General features: G+C 42.2%; 1 protein-coding gene across 3 annotated transcripts in view; it reads right to left on the bottom strand.

Annotated features, from left to right (window-relative positions):
- AGL (amylo-alpha-1,6-glucosidase and 4-alpha-glucanotransferase) overlaps window positions 1-21,217 on the bottom strand; it is a 421,834-nt gene that overhangs the window by 292,940 nt on the left and 107,677 nt on the right. For all 3 annotated transcript variants that reach the window (XM_078644341.1, XM_078644358.1, XM_078644350.1), the window contains exon 11: window positions 5,809-5,948. In XM_078644341.1, the coding sequence (XP_078500467.1) occupies window positions 5,809-5,948 (140 nt within the window). The remainder of the gene's footprint in view (window positions 1-5,808; window positions 5,949-21,217) is intronic.

Raw genomic sequence — 21,217 nt, 5'->3', positions numbered from 1 at the left:
TAATAGGGATTGTGGCTTGAAGTTCACGGACCCACTCATCAGTTGATAGTTTAGGCCATTCTCGAGCCTCCCGTAATCCTGTCAAAAGAGCAGGCAATTTAGGGATGCACCAAGTTAGCGGGATGAGTTGATGATCTGTCCACGGGAGGGTAATAGAGGGCTCTATCACTAGACCTGGGCAATTATTAAATACCGGGTCCAGTAAATGTCCTTTCACATGTGTGGGAGAGGAGACAAGTTGGATCAGCTGTAGTGCAGATAGGCCGGCAATTAATTCTTGGGCAGCGTGGTCAGCAGTATCTTCGAAATGCATGTTTAAATCACCCAACAACGTGAAATTGGCCGATGTAATGGCCAAATCTGCGATTGTTGAAGGCGCAGAGTCTAGAAACTGTCTGACCGAGCCAGGAGGGCGGTAAGCCAGAACTCCAGCAAAATTTAAGTTTGGTGATAGTTCCAGGCTGAACGACACGCTTTCGCAATCCAGAATAGAGGTGGAATTGCATCGGCAGATGTAACTATCTTTGAACACTATAGCTAAGCCTCCTCCCTTTCCTGAGGTACGGTCTGTCCTGGCTATTTGATATCCCTGTGGTAATGCTTGGACAAGGTCAGGTACAGACGACGCGGTTAACCACGTCTCCGTGAAAAAGACTACTATATAAGTCCTTATATAGGCATAGAAATCATAATCATATTTAGACATAGCCCATGCAGTCCAAATACAGGCATGGATACTTCCACTAGTTCCGAAAAGCCACAACGATTTCTTGGAAAACTCGGCTTCAGCAGTCAGGGACTTCCCTTTGCTTGAATATTGATTTGTCCAAGAACTCATGGAGTTTTCAAAGAACTGGGATTCTTTGATGACGTTATTATGTCCAAACGTCAAACTCGGCACCTTCAAGATTTAAATATGCCCGCAATTGCCCTAGCAAACACACGGTGGTTTGGAGCAGTTCGACTATCTACTTGCCCGACGCAGCTCGCTTCAGCAAGTGCCGAAGGAAGCCGACCCTCCAGCTGACGCACTGAGAGAGACGCTGTCTTTTCTCTTGCCGAGAAATCCAGCTCCAGTGTTTGCAAGCTCCCCTTGCGGGGTGTTAGAAAATCGAGTCCCGAGACAGAGAGATACCAGACCTCATTCATTCTAAACCAAGGTACGGAGCTGATTAGACCCTAAGAGAAATCTTGGATAGATTCTTGGCTAAACTTATGCTACACTTCACTTACTTCTTCCCTCCTACTAGAGGTTAGGTACATTGGGGTAGGCATATTTTAGAAGCACAAGTTGAGTACTTTTAGTCTTTATTTATTTACGTATGTATTTTATGGCTTAGAAACCATACCATGCTTTTACAGTATTATTTCATAATACTCTTCTTGCTGTACGCATTATACTTTACAGCCAGTATTACGATTGTAGCAGTTCATTTCTTCTGCATGAGAAAGAAGACCGTTCAATAAATACTTTTATTGAAAACGCCCGTCTCTCTATTTCTCTGCACCTCTGATGAAACGAAGCATGCACGATTTACTGAGTGAAATATCTATCTATTGTTTCCACGACTCTGAAGATACGTTTTATCTTGGGGAAACAAAGTTGTCATGTTTATGCGGTTGTCGGAAACTAATCCCTTCTTGTTTATTCGAGAAAGTTTCAGGTGACCTCTGAGCTAGCTGGCACTCACAATTAAGTCTAATATATTCGATAGAGACCTAGTCAACCTAAGTCCTACGTCACATCTATAGGATAGATTATTCCAATATTCCTATGTTCCAATGCACAGAGCCTATTGGGAATATAGGAAGTAAACTACAGAGATGCACCTCTACTGACTTTGTTGCCTTGCCTTAACTTGCTGGGGTGAGACTACGTCCCCAGCAGGTTTTGCCCTTACCAGGAGGAGGGGGTCGCGTTAGTACTATAAAAGCGCTTTACTCATAACATGGCGCGGTACACACCTGGGCCCATCTTTGCCCTTCATCTCCTGAAGGAGACTGGGCCACCCCTTTTTCGCCTATCATATAAGTTATTGTGCTTCACGTTTTCTACTCTTATTTGCCTTGACTAACTGTGCCCCGAGATTGTGTGAATTACCATCTGTTGGTCACTTGCTACTTGCACATCATGGAGAAGCAGAGGGTCACCCACCTGAAGCCCACGCCGTGCACCAATATAGATGGATTCCTACAACAATCTGCGGTGGTCATCAATAGGGAAATTGAACTTGCCGAGCATTGTCTGTCATCCTGCATTCCCCATGTGCCTGCAACACCTAGCCATCTTTCTGACCCAACTGGGTGCTGTGCTGTTCTTGATACCTCTAATAGTGCCGCTATCATAGATCCTGCTGTGCCTTCTGTGCTTGGCAACCACCCTGTGAGGCTTAACTCCCCTACTCCCTTACTCCAGCCAATTCAATTAACATCTGTTGGTCACTTGCTACTTGCACATCATGGAGAAGCAGAGGGTCACCCACCCAAAGCCCACGCCGTGCACCACTATAGATGGATTCCTACAACAATCTGCGGTGGTCATCAATAGGGAAATTGAACTTGCCGAGCATTGTCTGTCATCCTGCATTCCCCATGTGCCTGCAACACCTAGCCATCTTTCTGACCCAACTGGGTGCTGTGCTGTTCTTGATACCTCTAATAGTGCCGCTACCATGGATCCTGCTGTGCCTTCTGTGCTTGGCAACCACCCTGTGAGGCTTAACTCCCCTACTCCCTTACTACAGCCAATTCTGGGAAGTCCAAAAGCCTAAGGGGGGAGAGGAAAAGAGTGGAAATGGGGGCAAAATTCAAATGTCCTTACCTCTCTGTAGCCCTGCCAAGCCCAGCACGGATTTCCAACTCTGTCACTAGCCTTCAGGCAACCAGTAATGAAGGGCTCATCACTCCTGACTTGGCTGAGGTATTGTGCAGGAAAGCTGTGTCCTCAAAAGCGCACACTGGAACCCATCCTGGCTCGTCTTGCAAAGTTGGGGGGAGCACTGATCAAGCTGAGGGACGTCTCTTTGGTGTTACATTGTGCTAGGCTACAGCCTATCAGCCCCACTGACGAACCTTTAGCTCTGCTCTATCTCTGAAGCCCCCCCCAACAACCTTTCTGGGAAGAGTGTCCAGCCAGAATAGGTTGAGTTGGGTACAGCGTCTAGGAAGGGCCTGCAGGCTTCTTATACAACTGAAGAGGAGGCACGCATCCAACATTGCGGGCCTCGTGGCCCAATAAATGCCTGTGTTGGGCATACTCTGCCACCATTGTCTCCCAAAGATCTGTAGCTGAATCTCCAGCCTCAGGCAACCCCTTTTATTGTTAACTTTAAAAACATCCCTGCTAGCCCACAACTCACATGAAGACTATGAACAGCTGATCAACAAAGTGGGGAACTAAGCTAATGGCAGAATGGGAGGGCTATTGTTGCTACACAATCAGATTAACTTTGTTCACAGAGTTCCGTACGTTTATTCATAGTCCTAAGCCGGATTCTATTGTCATAAATTTTAAGGACAGGGGTGTGGCCATGGTAAACTTGTCTAAGCTGATGCTTGCTGGGCTATCCTCGTTGTCCGTTTTGGCACTCCCGATTGGTTAATTCTATCAACCTCAGGTTAATCTGGCGAACTTGCTGTCGGCCAGGTTCTTCGTTTCTTCCTTTCATAGGTTTGCCCCTACCTCGCAGATGGATCAAATGGACTGGACGTAGGAACCTCGTGGAGGGCTGATGGGTTTCTGAGGTCTGACTTTGGCTCTACGACCACTCCAGCTGCCAGTTACCTTCCTACTTCCAGCTTGGGCCTGATAAGCAGCAGCTTTTCTCCTTTACTGATAGCCTCATGGAACATGGCAGGCTTGGCAAGCAAATGGGGGAGCCCTGACTGGCATACATTTATGGACCGCTATGCTGTCATTTGTTTGCAAGAGGCATGGCTCACTGACTTCGTCTTTATGGATGGTTACACCACTTATTTTACACCAGCAGTCACGAGTACTATGAGAAGGGCCAAGGGTGACCTCATACCTTTTGTATCTTTGTCATTCTCCTACCCGGGTTCTATGGTCAAACTTATTTCGTTGCAGTGTGCAAAAATCCTAATGTTACTCTTTAATGTTTATAATAATGTTTTAACACTTCAAAGGTGGACTTAGCCAGCATGCTGCTCATGGATATTTATAAATGTGTTAGTAACATCCAAGAGAGCATTGAAATGGTACTCCTGGGGGACTCTACTCTGCGACTCTGCCAGCACTTTGCAGCTAACGTCTAAGAGCTGACGGATGACACCGGGGATCCCATCTCGGGGATGAATGTAACATTTTGGTTCCAGTCACAAGGCCCACCTTTGTTGGGAAGTGTACCGCCAGCTACATTGACTTTATTCTATTCTCACAAACACTGAGGGATTGTGCTGGATTATCTTCTCGCTGATTCAACCGTTAGCGTTTATAGGCTGTTGACTCTCTCTACTGATGCCTCTCTCTTTTCTAAGATGCCTACTGCGAGTAAAACTTGTGATGTATCATTCTCTAAGAATAGAGGGGTGATAAGGACCTGGTTTAAGGTAGATGCACTTTCCTTCCTAGATAATATGTTGCCCTCTTCACTCCTGAGATGCCTAGGTGATGATTATAAACCTGGGTCGGGCTAGAGCTTATTAATAGCTTTGATTTGCCGTTTGCCGCACGATCTTATTGTTGCAACTAATTCAGGTGACAGGAATCTGGTCAAGTGAATTGATGTGATTGTGCTAAGGCAGGGAACCAACAACTGGCGGCCCATAGGAGATCCCCCAGAGGCGTTTATTTGCCACTCTGAGATGGGGTTAGGGTACATCAATGATTTTAAACACAACCCCTCCTCTTATGGACTAGGAGTCGTGCTCTATTGACAGCTTGAAATTCAATCGATGTCTAAATATCCCCTGGATTGGATCCATTTATAATACCTGCCTCAGGCTGGGCCAGGAAGATCTCTTTAACTTACCTGGTAGCCTAAATGTAAGCTCTTACAGCTCTCTAAAAGATGAGCTCTTAGCCAATTGTCTGGATATCAGAGTGAAGAGGGAGGCAAACAAGATTACTGTCCAGACTAACATGGGCATTTGCACAAACGATGGTATTGAGCTGTATCTATCGTGGGGGAGTAGTCAGCATCACAGATTTCTGTTAGCTAGATTCAGACTAAGCACAGTGCAGTTTCTGGTCACCTTCCCCTCCCAGGGCTCTTACTTGATGACTTTACCTCTTTGCCCTTGCGGTGATCGTTTTGCAAAAAGAACAATGCACTTTATGTTTTTCTGCAGGTTTTATTCAGTTCTGAGGAAGCATTATCTTTTACCTTTTTTTTTCAAACGAGCTAACATACGGTACTGTAGAACCGCTTTTGCCTACTTGCAATCACTACCAACTGTGAATATCTTTTTCTTAACTGATGTTTACATTCAATGTGCCATTAAACAGACGGCCTCTATAATCATGTAATGAGTGTGCTTCTTTTTAATACTTTTAGCCTGTGAGTTCTTTTACTACTGACTTTCTTGTAAGAATACAGCATTTTTAATGTTATCATGTTTATTGATCAATTGCAGCATGCTGTGTGCTTTTATGCTTGCTTTTATGGTCTAGCTAGACCGAATAAAGTTATTCTGACTGACTGAGTGGCTGGAAAGTAAAAGCCACTTTATTGATAATAAAGCATTCAAAATGCGCGCAACAGTCTATTATAAATGGCCAGTCAGCAGCTCCAGCATAATTGCCTTTTTATATTGTAATGTTCCCATCTAAATACCAAATGTACACACCTTCTTCCGCAAAGTTGCGAAGTGGATCATCGCCCATGACCCAACCATTGTGAGCTAGAAAATGGCATGCTTTATCTGGCTGATGTATCATGGATTCTTCCTGCTCCAAAGTCATCTCTTTAAATCTGTAAGTGAAATACCTGTGGACATAAAAGACATTTATTATGTTAGAGTTTATGAAAGGCTCAAAACCAATTTCTTTGACAGATCCGAAACTTAATCCCTGTTGCAAAAGACTACCAAACTTAGAGAAGCAGATGGAAGTAGTAATCACACACCAGGTTTATGGACTTCAAAATCTTGGCCAGTAGTGAGATTTCAAATGGCTAACTCTATCCTTAGTCATTATCTAATTTAAAGAGAGCTTCCTACAATGCCTAACCTTAAATGGCTGATATTGCCAGCATTAGGACTCTGATGCTCTACCAAAAAACTGACTGTCTATGATTAAACATGTAGAGTACAACTAACTCTGCAGGGATTGCCACATCCTGTCGAGATAGGAATGCAAGATGATTATTCAGAAGCATATGCACAAAGAGATATACTTTACCATACATACAAGAAGAGAATACCGAGAGAGATAATCTAGGTACAGTAAAATGTAATCATGTGAGGTTTACAATACATACATGTATTTTAGCTTAACCCACAATGTATGGTAGGGTTCTCAAGTTATGCAAAAAACAACCTTTGGTAGCAGAAATTCAGGAGTCATTCGTAACAATACAGAATTCAGTATACCAAAAAATAATGGCAACATACATGTATAAATAGATATATATATATTTCCAAGAGTATGACAATAGGAGACACCCACCCATGATCAGACCATGAGGCAAGCGGCCCCTCTGGATTCTGTAAATTTAAAGGTGGTACACTGCAATGCAGCATGGTTTAATCCACGAATGTTTTTACTCATCCAAGCATGGATTGTTTACTTCTGTGATGTGTCACCTGTGCCACGATTGCACATTCAAGTCCTACACATTCTTTTACTTTTTAAAATATCGGCTGCATGATGCTCATGTGGTTTTATTTGTTACTGACTGTCTACCTTAATAATATGTTTTATCTTCCCCTCTACTTAGGTAAACTACCTTTAATTTAACAAGGAGAGGTAGGTCCTTTCCTATACATTCACAAAATAGACTAACATAGGGATCCTGATAAAAGCCGTGATGTATGCCTAAGACATTTCTTTGGATAAGTGTGGGCAGAAACATGTTGGCACCACAGAGGTATGTAAGGGCATGATATCCAGCAACGTCCTCTAAACATACTCTTTGTATTTTTATTCATACCTAGGGTACCACCTAATAAAGTATTTCTTGGGGTCTATACCAAGGTATTTTTAGTTTGAAAAACTGCATCCCAGATAAATGTCCAAATAAATATTTTCTAATAAGTCCTTCAAGACAGTCCCCCTTCAGGACGAGTCCGCCATGGTGGTGACATCTTACCAAGGTGGGATGAGGTGGCCTATGATGAAGCATGCCACATTACGAAAGTAAGCCCACCTCATCCAATTCTTGGAATTGTCTAGATTTTGAGTAAGTAAGTAGCAGAAGTAGACAAGAATTCTCAAAATAAGTATTAATAACCATAGCTGTACCTATCTAACCAACTACTGTGTCAACACGTGATGTGAAAAAATAATGGTTGCTATATTCCAAGAATGAATAAAAAATAAAAAACATAGAAGATAAAAAGGTAAGGCACATTGCAGCATGTGTCTGTGTACTAACAATAACCTATAATAATATTTAAGCTGCACTGTCTTCAGTGTTCAAGTTCAAAATTCCACAGTATGACAGCTCAATTTCAAATTGCCCAATGAAAAATGTTCTGAAAAAAATGAGGATGCTGTATGATCCTTTGATGAATTTTTAGATAACACTAAAGACTGTTTACGAGCTTTGGCAAATGGGCTCATAAATACAGTCCGGGTGGAAGATCAGGCTTTCTACATCACACGGATGTGCCTACTCAGCTTATCCATTAATTATCTCTCAACAATGAATATTTTACTAATTCCCATAAAGGATGTTTTTTTGAGGGGCTGCAGATTTCAAAATTGTTTTGAAAGGCATACATGTATGTGGCCACCCATATATTTGCATTACAACTTCATGAACGACTGCATTTTCTATTCAGCGTGCTACGGTATGAGCATAATCTGGTCAAAAACGTATTAAACTGCTGTGGGTGGGAGCCTTAGATGCACTGCTGTCTGTGCTCTCAGAAAGACGCGTGAGCCCTTAAAATGCAGTGTTCACCGGCCATTATTAGGGACTTTGCTACATACGGCATTGGTGTGAGCTGCAGAAAAGAGCAAATTTGGCATGCATATGACCATACCAAAGGAAAAAGAAAAGTAACGCAACATAACAGATTTTTTGTGATCAAATCTTTCCCAGCGCTCGGCAGCCGCACCGGGCCTATTTAGAACACTGAAAAATACCGGGTCCCAAATTAAAGAAGACTTAAAAAGTTGTTTTGCTGAATATAAGAACAATGTATAGATAAACTTCTATCTGAATGCATTTCCGTCCATATTGCAGAATGGACTATGCAAGGAAATGACGGACATCAACACAGAAGATTGGTTGATCAAACAAAAGGAAAACCAAGGAGATGCAATTGTAATATTTTCTCAAATTATCCAGTTTGTAATTTGTGACTCCATCTGGCTACAATCTGCCATATGATATCATAAATCAAATTGCTAACCTCTAAATAGAAGGACCTGGAAAACAGGTTGCACAAGGGCAATATCCACATTAAAATCTGAAGGAAGATACAGAAGGAACAACGGTCATTGCGTGCCTTGAGGAACTGTTTTGGGCCAACTTGGAAGAAGACACCAGCAACGCTATTATCATCAAGTGGGCACACAAAGCGGGAAGTAGAGGAGAAGATGATACCGCCACTAAGAGATGTAGTTGTAGAAATGGTGAGCTACCACCTAAAACAAAAGATCTTGGTTAAGGCATGGTAAGTTAAATATCCGTCTTCCAAGATCTAGCGGCTACCATATTGCAAGGCAGAGGAATTTTTGGAAAGTGGTGACGCAAAGTCACCTTTCGCATTTGCATCTGATGGCATACTAACATATAACATGAATAATAACTGCTTATATAAGTACACATGTAAATTTAAATTTATACTGATCATAGTGTGTGCATTTTAAATTAACAATTAACCACAGAAAACTGCATTAATGCTAAGCCAGCATCTTTTTGAAGTAGGCCTCAAAAGGCAGACTCTATTTTAATAAAATGTTGGATTTTGCTTGCCGTGCATAATCTTTTTCTCGTTCCAGGCACAGAAAGTTGCTGTAATTATATTATTCTTGCTAGAGCATGAGTGAAGGTTGTTTATATTGCAATCTAACATGTTGGACAATGATTCTCGGCAACTGCATAAGAAGGGAGGCAGAGTAGGCGAATAAGTCTTCGCGTAATATTGTGAAAGCTGTGATGATAGAAGATTCTTTATTGTGCTAACCAAGGGATGGAGCAAACACAACAAGATGATAGACGGAATGATGAAACTTTTCAACAACTCACCACCAGTCAAGAGATCTAGGTTTAATCCATTGTTCTTTTGCTCACTATGCCAACGAAGTTTGGACCCAGCTATATGCAATCAAATTTGCCCCTGCTCCTCACAGGAACAGACCAGCGGAACTGCCAGGCAAGGCCCTTCCTGGACCGGAAAAAAGCATCCTGGGACCGGTTTCAGGGTATCCCCCCTCATCAGCCAGGCGACCCCGAAATCGGTCCCAGGATCTTTGTTTCTGGTCCATGGAGGACCTGACCTAGCAGTTCAGGCTGGACTGTTCCCACAGGGAGCAGGGTCGTAGCTGATTTGCATATGGCTGGGTCCAAACTGGGGTGGCGTTGGGAGCAAAAAAAAACAATGGATTAAACCCAGATCTGTGACTGGGGGTGAATGTTTGATTTGTTCAGCATTCCATCCATCATTTGTTCTTTCTGCTTTTGTCGCCCTAAGTGGGATGGGCATACCCAGACGTGGGTCTCGTGCTCACTGACACTGGATTCAAGCTTGTCTGGCTGATGAGGGCTGTTAGCCCGAAACTGGTCCCAGGGTGCTTATTTCCGGTCCAGGGAAGACCTGGCTTGGCAGTTCGGGCTAGACTGTTCCCGTGAGGCACAGGGTCAAGGCTGATTTGCATATAGCTGGGTCTGAACTGGAGTGGTGATGTGAGCTAAAGAATGATTATGGATTCATCCCAGATCTGTGACTGGGGACGAGTGTCTTAAAAGTTTCAGCGCTCCGTCCATCATTTCCTTGTGTTTGCTTTGTTCGTCCTAAATTGGCAGGGTATGCCCAGACATGAGTCCCTTGCTCACTTTGCCACTGGATTCAAGCTAGCCTGGCTGATGAGGGCTGTTAGCCTGAAACTGGTCCAGGATGCTAGTTTCCAGTCCAGGGAAGACATGGCTTGGCAGTACGGGCTGGACTGCTCCCATGAGGCACAGGGTCAAGACTGCTTTGCATATAGCTGTGTCTGCACTGGGGTGGCGAAGTGAGCTGAAGAACGATAATGGATTCAACCCAGATCTGTTGCTGGGGGTGAGTGTCTGAAAAGTTTCAGCACTCCGTCCATCATCTCCTTGTGTTTGCATTGCACTGAGCTTTACTAATTCTAATAATCTTACCATAATTCTGTCTCTTACCTATAATCTCTGATCTTTGGTTACTCCTCGAGGCTAAAAGCAGAGCCTTCCTAGCGATTTTGCATGAATCATCAAACTATTTGTTTGTGCTCACTGAGTAAAAGGCCATACTCTTTTTACTGCCTTTCGTGAATTTATTTACCAATTTCTCAAAAAGATTATTATGGAAACTCGTAATCTGAGACGGAGTCAAGCTCTGCAGTTCAAATCATTCCAATTCACTAACAACAATACTATAAAGGTCATAAAGGATAGCTTACTTGGATTTAGAAACAACCTACCATCTGACATTCCATTTCTTATTAGTCAAGGCAATAGGAGTGAATAGCAAGGGGTAGCCTACACATTACAGATCCTTTATACTTGGCTGTTCCCACTGGAGTATAATCGGGAAATGGTCACTCTCGCAATGATCAGCAACTTTTATGTCACTAATTTCATGCCACCTCTGCAAGGCCATCAGTATGTATCAATGTGGCTATTACAGTTAGCCCTCATGAATGAGATTTAACACCCGTATCTGAAGGAAATCCGCCATTGCAAGGTCTCAAACCATATGAGACCACAATGTCCACAATCTGAAGAGAAGCTGAACTCATCTTGTGGGGGGTTTCTACAGTCAGGGTAATAGGGAACACCCAACATTTGTCTTCTATCCTTAATAATTATAAGAGGTTGGCTGCTTTGAAAGTTTTCCCAATTTAGGTTGCACAGACCTGTCCGCCGGGCTGTTCAGAGCTTTTCTTTTCCCCATTTTTCTGCCAGCAAGCTATGCAAATAAAACACTACACCTTCGGGAGCTTTGCCGGGGCACGTCCCGACAACTCGGTAATAGGGAGTCAGGCAGCCTGGGATCTTGAGTCCCCTTCATCGCACGTCCTGCGCTTCAAACTAGCCCTGTGGTGCAGGGCTAGTTTTATATGCCAGGTGGCGATCTCCCAGAAGTCAAAGCCCGCACCAGCTGGGTAATCCCAATCCAGGCAGTCTGGGATTTGGAGTCCCCTTCAACTGCGTCCTAGGTCTGGGTTTTTTTCCAGGATGAATATATATCACTTATAGCAGATATCGAATTAATGGCACCTAATTCTATATTTTATCATCAATTTTATCAAATGAATTCTGGGAGGATTTTAAGACAAATTTCTTACCACTCAGAGAGGGATTTGTGATTCATTTGCTCTGGTGGACAGGTAGTTTTCCGGTGAACTAATGTGCTTTATTGAATACTTGGCTGCAAGTTTAACTTAATATTGGCAAATGTTTTTGTATTCTTTAATCATGTCTGTATCAGTTCAGTATTAAATCTTGTTATGCATTTCTCAGTTTTTGTGACTACTAATGATTTGGAAAACAGTTTATTATTAATTGAAGATCAACAGAACATCTTTAGACTTTGAAGCAGCCCTAGGTTAACCTGTATTGCATATAATTTGCACTTAATTTAAACATACTCGCAAACTGCTTTTATGTCTTTTGCTTTAAATGAATTGCAACTTAATGATTGTAATGGTTTTTAGTAACCGAGAAATAAATGCGACTTTAACTAGGCTATTAGTGAACATAAAATGATTCTCTATGCAGACGATGTACTCCTCACGAACACAGAACCAAACACAACACTCCCTGTGGTATAGGACGGACAGGAATGGACGGAAAAACATTTAAGACATGGAGGCTACAGGAGTGTCTTATGCTAAAGGATCTCTTCTTGAGAGATGATGTTAAGTCCTGTATAAGGACTATAAGCATACCCTTAAAGTGAAGGAAGAGGACAGACTCCAATACACTCAGCTGCAACATTGTGCACTCCCACTATGTAACAAAGTAGCAGCCATGAAACAAATCACTGTCTTTGAAACATTTCTGACCAGATTTGAATCCACAAATTACTTAGCTTCAAACATTTGACAATATTATCTAAAACAATCTTAACAACAGAGGAAATTTGAAAAATAATGGAGATACCAATTACAATGGGAGTCAAAGCTGGCAAACTATGCCTAAAAGCCTTCGAAGCCTACATCATAAAGAAAATAAATATGAAATCAGGATGAGGTAGTACCTTACATATCATAGACTTCATTGTGTATATGTGAATGTATCATATAAATGTTGGAGATGTAGTACTGAAGTGGGAACGATGCTAGGTATTTGGTGGGATATGTGACAATTCAAATATTTTACAAAGAAATATTGAATCATATAGAAACATGATGGGTATTCAGATTATTCGCAATCCACAATAAACCCTGCTAAATACCTGCACTGTGGCCACATCACAAAGTGGTATGTATGCAAGGCTTAATTCCTCCACATGTTCGGGGGCTTAGCGATTAATGGAAAAAATAAGTTGCTAACAGAAACTAAACCAGATCAACAAACATTAGTGGGTGTTCTTAAGACCAGCTTGTATACAACATGTAACAAGAGAAATTAAACCAAGGGTCTAATATTATATGAATGCAAAGAACAATGTTTCTCTCAGACTCCATAGTCTAACAATTATGAAGAATCCATGAGGTAAAACAGATTTAAAGCTTTGAAGTTTACATAGACAAAAGTCTTGGAAGGGTTTCCTTGAGACATTTATTAGGAATTTGATAATCCCTAAAAAAAGAAGAATCTTTACACCAGCAATGTAAAAACACAATGGATACCCTATTAAGCAAGCAAAGATGGACTGCAGATACTCGATGACAGAGGTTAGACTTATATCAAAATAAAAACAAACACAAACGTTTTCTTTGCTCCTGGTGCTCACAGGCCCAGAACGGAATTTTCAGAATACCCATGAAATCCTTTTGTTGAAAGACTGCAGACGGAAGTACTGTTTTTCCGAGATGCTACTTCACAGAGGTAATTATGAAGTCTGCATTTACACACTAAAAAGGAGAAAAGTAAGAAAGAAGAGACTCGTCCATCTAGCCCTACAGCTACAAGAGGAATTTCATATGGAACTCAACCAAGGTTAATTCCACTCATTCTATTGCATGTCCTCTGTTCTCCTTTCTCCAACAGTGTTCATATCCTATTTCTCACTTAATCGTTCTATTAATTGTCCCAATAACACTCAACCATGTAGCCTTAAAAAAACTATAGTTTAATTGCAAATGATGTCAGATACTCTTGTTGACTGAATTGTATGTGAAAAGTTCAGAATGGTTGAATCTTTCAATATCAATAAAAAAACGTGTTTCCAGAAGGTATGAAGGGAAAACCATGTATGCTCTCTGCTGATCTCTTGTACTGCCACTGCAACAGGATGTGCTCTAAGAGCCTATAGTAGGTATCGAGAGTGAAAGGCAGGATACTTTCCTTTAGATATATTTTACTTGGTAAAGACTTTGATTTTGAACACTTTGATATTTTCTGTACATTTGCATGCTTTAATGGATGAAAAAGCATAACTGAGACTAGAGTTTTCATGTACACATGACTATGAAACTGAGAGATGTTCTTTGGAAAATAGTGTGGTTTAACAGAAACAAACCCTTTTCATTAATAAATTAAAAAAGCGCTCACATCTTACCACTCCTCCAGGTAAGGAGAGATGAAACAAAAATGTTTTGTAAAATAGAACTTTAAGACTTCAGAATTGGATAAAAATGGATAAGTATCACGAAAGTAGAGCAAAATGTGAAAATAATGTTTCTGGAGGACTTATAATTATGACCCTGGGGAAACTAGAGAATATTTTTTTCAGAATACACAACAATGAAAAATGGTCCTAAACCTGAACAAATGCATAGTCAATCAATGAAAGACCAAAATGTAACGAGCTTCATGTAAACTATGAAAACAAGCATTTTTGGTTGGGCTCAGACTTGTTAAAAACGATCTACTATTGTTATGGGCTGTACAATAAGGTGGAGGGTTCACTATTAAGTGTTTCAATCTTCCTTCATATCTTAAACATTCATTAAAAAAACACAGGCCAGAGATGGAATAAAGGACTCTGATTTTGCTCTGTGTGAGAAGGTTGTATGAGAATTATAAGGTGAACTAGCAGAGGTTTGTTGTAATATTTTATAAACTTGGAGTCATGTAGACGAGGAGGCATGGGTCTCCTATTTTTCTAGTATATTTCATCCTAATTTGGAGGGGGGGAACCCGCAGTTTTTATCTAGGTGTGATCCTAGCACACCCCCTGATCTTTGATCACCACAAGATAAAAGTAGACCTTATGCATTGCTCTGGAAACAAAGCGCCCGGACCATACTGTACCCCTTTCTTCCTTGATCAGCCGGGCTTCTGGGGTCAAGTGCTGACAAACGTCTTTAATGTTATAGCTAATGTGGGTCCTCCAGACTCAAGGAAGAAATCTATTGTAGTTCCGATTTATAAGAAAGGGGACAAAGTCGAGGCCAAAAATTACAGGCCCATCTCACTGCTAGATAGCACAGCTAAATTAATGGGAAGGGTTTTATTAAACAGACTGTTTCTGTGCCCGATCACGAGCACTCGCCGAACCTCCCACTGGACCTCCCACTTCCCAGAACGTCTCCGACGTCCGACTTCCGGTTTTGCGAGAGCGCGATCGCCAGCCGCATCTACGGCCGCCGCAGCCGCCACCACCGGACCAAGGACGAGGACGGAGCACGGACCTCTAACAAAAGGAGCAAGTGCAAGAGCCGCGAAGAGCTGTGTTGTGGGGGTTTATGGGGGCACGGCGCCCGCACCCCCGGCGGCTGATTTAGAGCCGGACAAGACACAGCGCGAGAAGCGTATGAAAGAACTGCACCGCACGAGGTACGGAGTGCAGGGTGTGTGAGCTGAAAATAAAACTGTGGCAGCCAGACACGGATTGCCTTGGGTAGAGACCAAGTCAAATGTAAATAAATCGAGAAGCGGTAGGCTCATTCAACAGAAGGATAAGAATTAAATGTTTGGACCTGTGAGGAGAGGAGAGGAGAATACAGCCATTGGAGTTTGCAGCAGGTAAATGGTTATAAGTGGCTGAGTAACCAACCTGGAAATTAAGTGGTGAGGTGGAGGAAAGAGTGCGGGCTTACAGGAACAGAGGTAAGTGAAAGAGACAATTTTACCCCGTTTTTCTTTTTAATTAAATAAATAATTAAGGGAAGTCCACCGGGAGTGGGGGTAGTTGTGCACCCATTAAGCGGTGGAAGCCAATTAGGTGAAGGAAAACCCTTTTGCAACCTTGCGTACGCCGGGAAGAAGAATTCAAAGAAAAGAAAAAGAAAAAGCAAAGGCAATGGCCTTAGGGAAATCCAAACCACGTAAAGTCCTGAAAAACCTTAATAAATCAGGAAATAAATCTGGGACGGTGGATGTGACTGACTTATCCAAAGGTCCGGATGATGCAAATAAAGATATGGCAACACATACCGGTAGTAGAGTAACAGCTAATGGAGCAACCCCCTTTCCCCCCCACATCCCCCGGAGCTCAACCCCACAGCTAGCGCCGGCAACCTCTAAGTCAGCAGGCGCAAAAAGGGGGTCGGCGGTATCAAAATCCATTAAGGATTTCATTGGTAAAAATTTTAAAGGGAAAGAGACAGCAGATAAGGAGACAAGTGTACTAGAGACCCCGCAAACCATCGAGGACTCGGAAGCGTCAAGCACGGAAGCTTTGAACCAGTCTGACTTTAATATTGCTGAGATACCAATGGAACCTCGCCTGTCTTCTTCGCCAAGGATGTTTCAGTCGATATTCACCCAGGACATAGGAGCAGATGTGGTGAATGAAGAAAGAATAGACTGTAGCAATCCCTTGGGTGAAGGGAACATTGCTGGGATTGCTTTAATGGACATGAAAGAGTAGTGAATTCAAACGTTGTCGGATTTGATGTATCAGGTGTGCCTCTATGCAGTCTGGAGGTGACTGGCTCCACCAGCTTATCCGTGCTTGAGGTTATGCAACTGCTCCAGAAAACCCTACATGGCATTTTAGAGGTTTCAGTCCTAAATAATGATGTTATAAAAAGACACGGTGACCAATTTAAGGATATAATCAGGGAGTTGGCACAGATTAAAAACTTGATGCCCAGATTAGTAAGACCTGTAGAAGCCCAGGAGGAAAATAAAGTGGATAGGGGGGAGTAGCGGGAAGGGTGAGTAGCCCCTTAGAGGATGTACCCACAGAATATATATCCTACTGCCCAATGATTATAAAAAGGTATGGGGATAAGAGGTATAGTAAGCAAAATACAACAAGGCGAAGGAAAGGGAAAAAGGCCCCAGTTAGTTGCCACCCCACGAAGCAACAGGAGTATGGGGGGGCAACCCCTGCACATAAGATAACGGATAAGGTAGTGAGGCAAGAAATTAAAAAACTAAACTTTGCAGAAATAGGAGCAAGTAGCAGTAGACCTGAAGAACAACCCAGGAGGATAACAAGGAATAGAATGGGAAAAAGTGAAAAGGTTATCAGGAGGATTCAACCAGGGGTAGTAAAGGAGAGCGCAGCAGCAGAATGGGGGATGGATACGTCCCCAGGTGCGGGGCCTACTAACCCAATCCATGGGAAGGGGGTTAGAATAGGAGGCAGAGAAGAAGCAAGCAGGCATACAAGGGGAGAAATGCCAGATGGAATCCTACAACATCGGCAGCCAGAATTGCCTGAAGACACTTGGATATTTGTAGAGCCAATAGGACAGGAAAAGGGGGGGAAAAGAACTAAGAAACTAAACCCCTTGAATCGTTCCCAGCTCCTATCCTCATTTGCAATGTGTCCCAGCCTAAGATATGTTAGTACTGCTGATTTAAAAGAAGTTGGGTTTACAGTTAATAGCAAGGGGGAGGAAATAACTAAGGTCCTACTCCACTAAGCCCTAATAAAAGATGCAATAGAAAAGGCAGAGACTGAGATGCTTTGGGAAGGAATTAGAATATTAAAAAGGGAGGAAGTGTTACTGGACAAAATAGGGAATTCATTCCTTAGGAACCATGCGGCATTGGGTGAAAGACAAATAAAAATGATTAACCTGGGGAGAGGCAAGAAAGACGCCCTTGAAATCACGATAATACCAAAAGACCAGATTTGGGACGTTGAAGATGTCCTTGCTGGGAATAGATATAGAGTATTGGCATACAAGAACGGTGAGGAAGATGGTTATATGAGTAACATTGATTAGGAAGTAGGGCCGTCGCACAGCCTATCCATTCTGTCCTGGAATTTAAACGGATACAATAGAATAGGGGCACAGGAAGACTTTAAAAACACCTTGAGGAAAAATGATATTGTATGCCTCCAGGAAACTTGGCTGTGCGACAAAACCCCTGCAACCGAAGGCTTCACTCACCATGTAAAACCAGCAAAAAAGAACATAGTAGGTAGACCTTCTGGTGGTCAGATGACGCTGGTCTCAACAAGGATAGCTAAAGACATTGAACCCCTCGAACTCAAGTGCAACTGGGCATTGGGTAGTAGAGTGCGAACCCTAAACAATATGTCGGGGGCGAAAACCTATGTATTATAAATGTGTACATACAGAAAGGGAAAACAAACGAGCATAAGATTGACCTGGAACGCTTAAAAACAGATCTGGAAGATTTATGTGATTGTTATCCAAGAGATGTGCTCATGATACTGGGGGACTTCAATCATAGATTAAATCCCAAAAAAACGGACTCCTGGCTGAGGGATCTGCTAGGAGCATATAAAATAGAGTTTGCACAATTTCCCTGTTGTGACATCTCAACTCAAGATGATGAGCTTGGGCAACTGTTGGGGGCCATGGGCCTGGTCTGCGCGAACGGAAGAAAGGAAGCGGATCGTACATTTAAAGTAGGGGAACAAATGTGCCCCATAGATTACGCATTCATACAGGCCTGGAACTTCCATTTAATCAAACAGTTTGAAATACTCAGGGTGGAGGGTAGTGATCATTATCCATTGCAGGTAGGAACTCCAGGTAAATAGCTCCCCGAATAGACAAAAAGTGCTATCAGTAGAGGTGGAATACCCCAAGCGACTCACCACGAGAATTACTGATGAATATATAAAGAAACTGAGTGCCCACCAGTTAACCGTGAATTTAGATAACATAGCACCAAAAGAGGGTATAACCTGGTATGAGGATATAATAAGGCAACTGGTGGAATGCCTCAGGATAAAATTAAAGCACGGTAAATACAAGTCAGTAAATAATGCGAAATTACACCCCCATAATATCAAACATTGGTTTGATGATGAATGCCGGAAAGTAAAGGCCGGTATTAGTAAACAGTAGAGACGCCTTAAAGGTAACTATAGTGATAAAGCGGCAATAGAACTTAGGAAATTAAAGATAAAATATAAGGCAATTATTAGAGACAAAAAAGGATTTTTAAGGACAAATGTTGGGGGAACCTACTTGAGGCAATGGAAGAAATACATGTGAAAGGCTTTTGGAAGTTAATACCGGAATGCACGGGGAAAGTCCTAGGGACCCTGCAGTGCACTGTGCCAGAGGACAAGTGGGTGACCTACCTGGAGGAAATCTATGGTAAATGGCCAAGGAGGGAGGGAACAATAGCCATTGTTTTGGCCTGGAATAAGGGAAGAAATAAAAGTACACTTTTCCCCAGACCTAATTAGAGGTTAAACCTAAAACCTAACACGGGCAGCGGGCCCAGATAATCTACCAGCTGTCATTATCAAAACGAACATAGAATGGTGGGCGGAGTTTTTTTCTAATATGTTCCAAGGGATTTTAAACACTGGCAATTTCCCTGATAGTTGGGAAGGGGCTATTGTTAGGCCAATACATAAAAAGGCGATGTAAACTCCCCTAAAAATTACCGCCTAATAAACCTTCTGGACATAGGTGAAAAGGTTTTCGTCAAAGTCATTCTAGGTTTACTAAAGGAGTGGGTAGATGACAAACAGATAGTACCCCCAGAACAGGGGGGTTCAAAGAAGGCCACTCAACGGTTGATCACTGTTTTGCTCTTTGGTCCATTGCACGGAAGTCGATCGATCAGAGGGGTAATTTATTCTGCTGTTTCGTGGACTTCCGTGCAGCTTTTGACCTGGTGGACAGGGAGCAGCTGTGGTCAACATTGGTAGGGTACGAAATACAGGGTGATCTGTTAGCCCTAATGCATACAGAAAATTGGGCACAGATAATATTGGACGAGGAGGGAGGATTGACTGAGGGAATCCCAATTGGAAACGGTTTAAGGCAGAGGTGTGTACTCGCCCCCATATTGTTCTCCCTGTTTTTAGCAGACCTACCCCAAAAATTAAGAGAGGTTAGAGGGGCGAACCCGAAACTGGGAGGAAACCAGATATCGTGCCTCCTCTATGCTGATGATTTGGTGATTATGGATCAGACGGAGATCGGCCTCCAGAGAAAATTAAATAGGTTTAAAGAATATTGTACAAGTAAAAAATTAGTAGTAAACATGGAGAAGACAAAAAATTTATGTTTTGGAAGGAGGAAAACAAAGTTCTCATGGTACCTTGGCACAGTTTTGCTTGAGAGGGTAACTGATTATAGATATTAGGGAATGTGGTTTTCTGGTACCCTGAAATGGTATACACACTTGCAAGCATTAAAAATGAGGGCATTGGCGTCTGTGAAAGGCCTAAAAAGATTCAATAATACCTAAGGAGAAATGTCGGATAGGCCATGCTTAAAAGCCTACCAAGCAATGGTCCCCCCACAATGTTTGTATGGAGCCGAGGTTATTTACATAAGTGGTAAGACCTCTTGGGTTAGAGAAAAGGGAAATATACTAAAAAGCTTATTCGTGCTGCCTAAATCATCTATGGTACATGCAGCAAGACTTGAGCTGGGAATCACCTCCTGGGCTAGAACTGCTTGTATGACTCTAGTACAATTTTGGCAGCGATTGGGAGCAGGGGAGCTTCTTAAAATCTCCCAATGGGCCAAAGAGGAAATTGCCACTAGCGAGCTACCCTGGGCAAAAGAGACTAGAGCATCAATAAGTAATGCATATAGGGTGCTCGATCTGAAGGCATGTCCGCCGCAAGACCACATAATAACAGGTAAGAAAGAATTAAGACTTCAAGGGTCCGATATGTCCCATACTTATGATCGGGAGTACCTTTTACAAAAGACCTCGGTAGCCCACATGACATTGGCCTGTGAGATCGACCAACATTTCCCCTACGTGGACTGGCTACCAAGTTACAGTTTAAGGCGGGAAGTTTTAAAAATGCGAATTGGGATAAACCCATGTTATGCTAATAACGGGGTTCAAAACCAAATGATAGGATGTAATAGTAAATGCACTTGTACATTAGGTACTACTTGCGATTTTTACATATTTTACTAGATTGTATATGGTTTTTAGATATACGAACTGAGTTTTTATGTCTGATTTTTAAAAATTATAAGATTACGAACAGGATGCAAGCCGTTAACCTTTTGGTGGAAATGGGGAATTTAGATGTAGCCTGTGCCCTGGGGAAATATATGAATAAAGTCAACGTGTTCCTCAAGTGCACAGAGTAAGCACTAATAATGCTCCTCCTTAGCATCATATAAAGGTGGAACAATCAAGGGATTACAGTAGTACGTGCTGCATGTTGAAGGAGTTGTTGTATAGGTATGAATTAAGTGATTTTAATAATTTAAATGTTATAATACTCCGATTTTAAGAAGAAAGTTAAACTATATGTATTTTGAGGTGTAATATGTTTTGTGATACCGCCGTGTTATGTTTTGTTGTTTTCTTATTATGTTAAGAGGTAAATTGTCCTTTTATGGTTGTAACAAACCAAATAAAGT

The sequence above is a fragment of the Lissotriton helveticus genome, chromosome 1_1 (assembly GCF_964261635.1).
Source record: "Lissotriton helveticus chromosome 1_1, aLisHel1.1, whole genome shotgun sequence".
Classification (NCBI taxonomy): Eukaryota; Metazoa; Chordata; class Amphibia; order Caudata; family Salamandridae; genus Lissotriton; species Lissotriton helveticus.
This window is presented reverse-complemented; position numbering and strand designations above follow the sequence as displayed.